At 33.2% G+C, this 9,195-nt stretch overlaps 1 protein-coding gene across 1 annotated transcript; it reads left to right on the forward strand.

Moving 5' to 3' along the window:
- Positions 1 to 1,449: 1,449 nt before the first annotated feature.
- On the forward strand, positions 1,450 to 8,510 carry LOC144845032 (macrophage mannose receptor 1-like). The gene is made up of 11 exons (XM_078702158.1): positions 1,450 to 1,615; positions 1,857 to 1,976; positions 2,289 to 2,552; positions 3,349 to 3,468; positions 4,364 to 4,615; positions 4,986 to 5,099; positions 5,797 to 6,057; positions 6,447 to 6,563; positions 6,960 to 7,235; positions 7,721 to 7,837; positions 8,182 to 8,510. Exons 1-11 carry the CDS (start codon positions 1,450 to 1,452, stop codon positions 8,460 to 8,462), a joined length of 2,088 nt encoding a protein of 695 aa, XP_078558284.1. The 3' UTR covers positions 8,463 to 8,510.
- The last annotated feature ends 685 nt before the right edge of the window (positions 8,511 to 9,195 follow it).

Here is a 9,195-nt window from a genome sequence, read left to right on the forward strand (position 1 = left end):
GTGATACATAATCAACTAATCAAATATCAAGGTGCCCGTTCATGCTTGTTATTTACCCGGGTAAGTTAGCCATCGCTCAACATTAGTGCTGGGTAAACCTTACATGGGTAAATAACTAAGCCTGAACGCCATTGATAGTACTTATGTACGTAATCATTTTTTCGCGCCGCGGCTTTAGCCAGCTAAAACCTCAGAGGACATAATCAATAAGAAGCTTTTTTTTATCATCGCGAAAGCTTATCTAGGCTGACATTTTCGGAATTTTGTAAACTCGACTAATTTATAGATCCAAGCTGCTGGACCCAAAAAACGTCCGGGTAAAGAAAGTCTATGAGAGCTCACGGTTGAACGATTTTGTATTCTCGCCCTTTGATTGGTTGACGCGATTCAACAGACTGCGGATTTGTTCACGTGACGTGCCGTTGTCTCTCCTGAGAACTGCATGTCCTGACATGTCCAACACACGTCGGGAAAATAATGTATTGAAATTCATTGAATGAGGTTAAATAAACCCTCTTTTTTATTTAATAAACATGTAATATCATATTTGAATGAATTGTACAATGTTGATATACAAAATATATCAAAAACTGTAATTTTTAAAGTTTATACAATTGCCTACTAAGGGCGCAATTTATTTACTTCGTTCGTGGCTAAAAACGATTATTTTTGGCGATGTTTTGGACCCTATATTTTATTATTGTTTATTTATAATTTTTAAAGTATTGAAATGTATTGACATTCTTTGAATGAGGTTAAACAAACACTCTGTTTTATTTAATAAACATGTAATATCATATTTGATCGAAATTTACAATGTTGATATACAAAATATATTAAAAACCGTAATTTTTAAAGTTCATACAATTGCCTACTAAGGGCGCAATTTATTTACTTCGTTTGTGGTTAAAAACGATTATTTTCGGCGATGTTTTGGACCCTATATTTCGCAAACTACAAGTCAGATTTTCATAATTCTTTCTTTATTTTAATATTGATACAAAATAATAACAGGCAATGTATGCTATTAACTTCTAATGTTGCATCGTTATCCCTAGGTAGGCCTAGGCCTATATATACTAGTATGTGGGGACGGGCGGCCGGGTCATTAGGGAGATGCTCCTACCCTGGAATATGTACATATACTCATGCATGGCTTAATCCATGATATACTGTAGTTTAGTTTATGATTATATTCTTGTTCTGTAAAGTAGACTATATTTACACAAAATGTTTGCTACTGATTGTTAAACAAAAATAATTGATATAATAAACCATTATATCTGAAGAAAGAACAATGATTAAAAATGTTTGTCAAAAAGTCGAGCGGCGTTTTTTGTAAGAAATATTTCTTGTTTAGTTTGTCAAGAGGGTTGGACATTCGCTGCCACTGCCGAGCGGTGTTACAAAACTATAAGTACATCAGCATCATACCACGAGGCTCAATCAATGTGTAAGATTGAAAAGGGTTATTTACCAGTGATTGTAAACTCTGACGAATTTAATTACATACGAAGTGCTGAAGGAGACTATAAATGGATTGGATATAACGATATAACATCAGAAGGTACTTTTATGTGGGATGATGAAGATAAAACAAGTTCAACATATACAAGTAAGAACACGAATCTTATTCACCCCCCACCTAGTATTCGCCCGTTTTCTTTGTTCTACATCCTTTTATCCCAATCCACTCATGCAGCTCCTGTCCACAAAGTATTAAAATTCATATGGATCAAATTGTCACATGATCATGTGATATCTGGATATGGACATATCAATATACGAATTTTATTTTTAAAAAGCAGATAAGATTTATTTTATTAGTGTAATATTAGAGAATCTTTATATTGTAGGTTGGAATCCTAATGAACCCAATGGAGGAGGGAATGCACAATGCGTGATACTTCATCCTTCACATTCGGGATGGATTGATGTAAGCTGTAGTTCATCCCGCATTGCAATTTGCGAAACAGGTATGTTAGAGAGAAAGACAAAACTGAATGCATGACTGTCTATGTTAGAGTTAAACATTTCTGTTAAAGATTGATTTCGAAGATTATGTTAAGGGAAGATTATTGCAAAGCCGGATAAATTGCGTATTTCCTCAGTTTTAGGACAAGTATAAATACATTTATACCTTTATATGACGATATTATTGCCAGTTGCATTTACAGCTATGTACATTAGCAGAAACGAGTGAACCTTTATTGTAATATTTAATAACACATTTGGTTAACATTATTATTCACCATGAATCATTAGTTTATTTTATATTTTAATGTCAGATCTAACTCCTAGACAGTGGTACCCACGAGGTCACAGTATGTACCTGTTCAATATAATATCCCACAATAGGAATCACGCCACAAGTTCGTGTGCAGATGTCGGCGCGCATTTGGTGGTTGTTGGTGATGTTTATGAAAATGATTGGTTAATCACGACGGCAGTTTCTAAAAGGAGTTCCACTCATTGGTGGATAGGATACAATGACGTTAGTTCAGAAGGTTCTTTTAAATGGCCGGAAACTGGAGAATTCACTACGTATACGCGTACGTATTAACATTTTATATATTGAATGCTTTCTTATCTCATTAACTTAAGACGCCTATTTATACGTAATTACATTTTTAGCCATTCGTCCTCATTTCATTTTGTTTTGTTTTGTCAATTTTCATTTAGAATTTCAGGCGGCATTGTTATTCATAGTTCATATCTTTTGTATATTTGTATATATTTAACTAATTTGCTAACTTTGTTTAAAAATTATTGTTGTGTTACGATTGGAGCAAGAGCAGGCCTATGTCTATCATGCTTGATTGAATGCTTTGAAAAGTAAAACTATTGGCGGCGTATGTCATTTCCACCTCTCCACGTTAGCTTTTTCCCCTACTAAATGGATCCGAGCCTGTCTGTTAGGATTCGCCGTAAAGGACCCATATTGATGACAACGGGGAGAAAGAGAGAGGAGAAGAGGGTACCAAGGCTTAAGAGGTTGAGAAAAAAAAGCGGGATGACATAAGCCGCCAATAGTTTTTCAAAGCATTCAATTCAATTCTTTTAAATCAATTCTTTTAAATCATTTCCTACAAAACATTTCATTCAAAACATATCATTCAAAACATTTCATTCAATTAAATTCAAAGCCTTTCATTCCAAACATTTCATTTATATCGCGTCATTCAATTCATATCGATGCATTTCATTCACATATCGCGTCATAAAATGCATATCATCGAAATGTTGCATAAACGGCGTTCCATAATAATATATAATTTTGGTTATCAAGTTTTATGAAGTTATCAGTAAGCAATGTTGTTATACTGACATCAATTAATGTATTTTTAGGCTGGGATTCAACTCAGCCCGGAGGTGGCTCTTCTGAAGACGGGGTTTATTTGACTTATTCATCTTGGCTTTGGCATGATGTTTCTACTTCAAATGTCTATCCATCAATATGTGAAAAAGGTATAAACTTTTTATTTGAACATTACTTTTGTTTTTATCTTTACAAACACATGTAATAGTAGGATTGAATAGACTTGCAAAAAATCTGAGGCCTATAAAATAAAAAGTTTATCCTTTGAATAGTGATTAAGTGAGATGATCTTACTTGGGCCGCCATATCTACCAGCAGTAGGCCTACGGTTGGTCAGATGTCAACTTGGCCACTATATTGTGACAAGACATATCTATTGATTAATTACTAACTTTTTTTAGTAGTAATAGCACCAAATGAAAGATTATATTATATTATATAAAAGTATGCAACTTGCAAAAAAAAAAGGGCTTAATTATATTTTTTTTTCGAAATTGACATTTCTGTCTTATTTTCTCTTGGGGGTATACTCTATCACTTTAATTGACCAGATATCTACTATTCGGGCTTATCTACAAACACCTATAGAAATTATTTGACAAAAAAACCTCAACTACAGCAATTGACCAATCAGGTAACAGTATGATAAATAACTAGGCAGATTAATGCTCTTTAGGAGAAAAGCTCTTTTCATATATTTTGTAGATTTTTTTACAAATTACCGGATCTAAATATAATTTATTTATATAGTTGTTTTTGAAGTATTTCCCGCCCTTTTAAAGTACAAATAATTTGGAAAAAGGCTTTATCTGCAATTAGACCCCGCCAAAATAAAAAAAATAATAATTGAAAATTATGTCAGATATTTTTCAATAATGTACTTTTGAAATATATTCATTTGGAAATAAAATACTAAATGAACTTTTGTAATGAAAAACAAAAACACGTTTTGGTCAATTACTCAAAAGTAGCTTTTTTGTTCTTCTCAAAGTACGGTAGTATAGGTATTGAATGGGTGTACATATTTCTGATACTTTTTCGTAGGTATTGAATGGGAATACTATAATAATAAGAGATACTTTGCGACTGACTACCGTATGACGGCTAACGACGGCATAAATGTATGTGCAGACATTGGAGGGCATCTTGCAGTAATTACTTCAAATGAAGAAAACGCGTTTCTGGTCAACATGATTGAGAAAACTCACAATAGTAAACGAAAGTTTTACATTGGATATGTGAGCGACAGCAGTGCGGTCTGGTCCTGGCCAGATTCATCTCAAACACATTATTCAAGTATGTTATTAATAAAATATGCATAAAATACAATTGTAATAAATGGTGGTGGAACTGTATCCTTCTAATCCCAAGGTCCAGGGTTCAATCGTAAACGAGTCTTACATATGATTATGTGTATGCATCCTTTAATTAGCAGGTCACAGGTAATAGCTGGATATTATACTAAGTCACTAGAAGTACGTACACTATATTGATTTTACCAAATTTACAAAAAAAAAAATGTCTTCTTATCTTATACAAACCTTTACCATTATTATTGTCTATTCTTTTTCATTTTTTTCTATTTAAATCCATTGAATTTAGGTTTTATTTATATTATTATAATATATTAACATTATTATAATTACTGTTATAACAATCCTTATAGACTGGGCTACGGGTGAAAGCAACTTGGCGTCCGCATGCGCACTCCTGTCTTTAGCCGATGGCCAATGGTACGACGAATCGTGTTCTGGCATTTATGGAATCATATGTGAAGATGGTAGGTTTTTATGGTTTTTCTTACCATATGTTGGTATAGCCTACATGTGGTAGGTAGTAGTACAGTAGAACATTATTTCCATAGTAGATTCTAAACGTCGTTCCGCTATATATTGGTAAAAAGACATTTTGACACACATCGCATGTTGAGAAAAAAAATCAAAACTACCGACTCGTAATGGAACACTAACTAATAACAATATAAAATAGTTAACAACTAGAGACTTTAGGCAAGTATAATGTCACAAACAAGACATACTTTGCTGATGTGGTAAGGTTTATTTGATATGTTATCATGATTTAATAAAATATACAATTATTATTGCATTATTATACAGTATTATTATTTTATTTTATTCACCAGATGTATTCTCTACAGTAAAAATGTAAAGAATGATTTGAACTTTTGTAAGTATAAGTGTATGCCAATGATGGCATACACTTATGCACCAACTTAAGCCTCCGAGTAGGCCATCTTTCTAGAAAATACTTAAGCTCTGTCTACACTATCAAACTAGTTTGACAAAAAAGTGTGATGTGCCCAAATATGGTAGTGATATTCCAAAAAAATATGGTAGTGATATGACATCATGTCCATATATGGGCACATCACATTTTTTTGTCACATAAAGTTTGATAGTGTAGACAGAGCTTAACAACGTATCATATATTGTATCGTGTGCATGCTTTGTTCTCAGAAATACCTTGGATTCCATGGCATGATGAGAAATATTACATAAACACAACTCCCATGACCTACGACAGAGCAAGAGAAACGTGCCAACAGTTAGGCGGTGATCTTGTTTCATATGACACGGTAGAAGAAGAAAAAGTTGTAGAGAGCCTTCTAGAGCGCACGTCAATAATAACGTCGAAATATAAGAGTGTTTATATCGGCAACCGCAGAGAAGGCGATGTGTTTAAATGGGCACGCACTGGCACGGCTAGTACACTGTCAAGTAAGATTAGAATATCATAAATAAACAAAATAAAAGAATGCTAATACAATTAGTACTACCATTTTATATAAACTGTTATCTAAAGCCCTGTCTACACTATCAAACTTTATGTGACAAAAAAATTGCCCATCATGATGATGTTATATCACTACCGTATTTGAGCATATCACTACCATATTTGGTCACACTTTTCTTTGTCAAACTAGTTTGATATTGTATACAGAGCTTAAAACTCTATAAAAATAAAACAGACAAATGTCTATATTTTATAAATACATTATCATAGTTCATGTGTCTATTGTCTCTTATCAACATCAGCAATTATAAAAATAAAACAGATGCAACAGCAACAGATTAATGATCAAATTATGTTTTCCTCGATTTTACAGGTTGGTGTTCAGGTGAGCCATCCGGGGGAAGTGAATACTGCACAGAGTATGTGAGTGAATCGGATTGTTACAATGATATTAGTTGTTCTATTTTTCGAGCCAGCGTTTGTGAAGTTGGTAAGCTTTAATCTAATAAACTTTGTTTTATGATTAATACGTCAAAAATATAGCTTGATAATATAATGTATGATATGATGGTGAAAATGTTTGGAATGTAAGATTGCATGAGTTTGTCTCGTTTCTGTTCTTATTCAGTTTGCTACACCTCGAAGGACAAGATTCAAATTTCACATTCGTGTTTCAGTATATTAATTAGAAGCATCAGTCTGCGCTAACCAATTGACCAAATGAACCGGTTGTAATTAGCCGTAATGAAATAACAAAGAACACAAGCAACCACTTGTGTTTAACAGTAATCAAATGTTATAAGTAATGCTGCAACAATACTTTACCATTAGAAATACAGTACTATCTATGTATGCACAAATCGTTATCATTTATTACGTACTCTAGATTTACACGAAACTGACACTAACCTGTGGGAGCTTAGGCGATATTTGGTGGTTCCAAAAACCGTAACTTATGATGCAGCTCGTACTAACTGCAATGAGATGGGTATGGACTTGGTTTCTGTAACGTCACAGTATGAACTAGATGTTGTTGTAGCAGCTACATATGCGTATTCAAGCAGCAATCATGATTATTATATTGGATATAATGACATTGTGACCGAAGGAACTTATGTTTGGGGAACGTCAACTTCTGGTAGAGCACAAACCGGTTTTGAAAGTAAGTTAATACGTGAATTTGATTATCATTAACTCTATGATTGTATTACTTTATTTTCTTTAAAGTGGTAATTTATACTAAAATTATGCTAATTAGATTTCAAAACAATGCTTAAACAGAATGGTAGAATTATCTAGTTACTGCTACTGCCTTATTGAAAATCAAGGTCATAAACATGGCTGCAGTCTCATGCGCAAATCTGAGTTAGTGTTTACCGACCGACCGACCAACCGACCGACCAATCAACCGACCGACATAGTGAGCTGTAGTTTGCACGCGACTAAAAATATATATAGATCAGGTCTTATCAGGTATACTGTGTTACACGTGCATATACAATTCAATGATTACTATCGACTCTAAAATTGGAACTCCACCCTCGGTTCAGCGCTTCGCATGTTTCCCTCGCCCTTTCAACATTCTGCATCTGATTTGTCTTCTTTTCAGAAATATATATATTATCATATTCTTTATGTTTTTTTAAGGCTGGTCAGGAAGTTCTACGTTTGATAATACTTACGATTGTACTATATTACGACCACAATATCCGGACTGGAATTCAGTTACATGCTCTTCTGGCTACTACCACATTTGTGAAATCGGTAAGATGACGATGACGACGATGATAATTATGATACTCTATTCAAAAGTATGATAATGATGATGAAAAATATTATGTCTATAAACATTTCAATTTGCCTGTTTTTCACACAAAGTATAGCGTAGACAAAAGCATAACATAAATAACCAGTACTCGTAGCATTATATAAGATGTCAGGAACAACATTCACCGCGTTTATAAAACCACATGAGGCAATCAACCACGCGGTGGTATATAGCAATATAATGATATAATACTATTTGAACATTACTGACTTGGTTGACTTGTTGACTTAGATTAAAGTATAAAAACAATTTTTCTTAACATTAATGTCTTATTTTAAAGAGTGGACAGAAGACTATGAATTTCAGTATGAAGGAACCAGTGAAGAAGTAGATCACGATACGGAGAACACGTGCGTTCACGGACACGCATTGCAAGATATTAGTGTACGCAGCCTAATAGAATGCATAACAGCATGCGTGAATGACGAAGGATGCGTATCCGTAAACTACTACGTACCCGCTAATGACGTCATGAACTGTCAACTAAACGATGTTTTCAGATCTGACTACCCGGACGACGCGTTTACTATTGACAAGTGTACTTATTATGAATTTAAATGAAAATTTATATAGATTTATAAGTCATGATGAATTGTACAAAATTATATATTATTACTATATGGTAAATTTATCGTTGTCAATTTGTTTATGAATATGATTCTTGTGGTACAGAAAATGAAAATGATTCCTAATCTATAAAGTAATTAAGTGGAATATACATATTAGAAAACGTACTTATAACTGATCTATATGGTTACTGGTTTATGCATACGTACTTATATAGGGTAACTGGTTTACGCATAATGTAAAACTACGTACTTATAAATGATCTATAGGGTTACTGGTTTACGCATATTGTAAAACTACGTACTTATAAATGATCTATAGGGTTACTGGTTTACGCATATTGTAAAACTACGTACTTATAAATGATCTATAGGGTTACTGGTTTACGCATAATGTAAAACTACGTACTTATAAATGATCTATAGGGTTACTGGTTTACGCATATTGTAAAACTACGTACTTATAAATGATCTATAGGGTTACTGGTTTACGCATATTGTAAAACTACGTACTTATAAATGATCTATAGGGTTACTGGTTTACGCATATTGTAAAACTACGTACTTATAAATGATCTATAGGGTTACTGGTTTACGCATAATGTAAAACTACGTACTTATAAATGATCTATAGGGTAACTGGTTTACGCATATTGTAAAACTACGTACTTATAAATGATCTATAGGGTTACTGGTTTATGCATAATGTAAAACTACGTACTTATAAA

Source organism: Antedon bifida, chromosome 6, assembly GCF_963402885.1.
Source record: "Antedon bifida chromosome 6, ecAntBifi1.1, whole genome shotgun sequence".
In the NCBI taxonomy this organism is placed as follows: Eukaryota; Metazoa; Echinodermata; class Crinoidea; order Comatulida; family Antedonidae; genus Antedon; species Antedon bifida.

Coding starts and splice junctions, on each gene's coding strand:
- LOC144845032 (XM_078702158.1), top strand. CDS start 1,450: ATGTGTAAGATTGAAAAGGGTTATTTACCAGTGATTGTAAACTCTGAC. Junction 2,553..3,348: donor AGAATTCACTACGTATACGC/GTACGTATTAAC, acceptor ATGTATTTTTAG/GCTGGGATTCAACTCAGCCC. Junction 6,564..6,959: donor AGCCAGCGTTTGTGAAGTTG/GTAAGCTTTAAT, acceptor TACGTACTCTAG/ATTTACACGAAACTGACACT.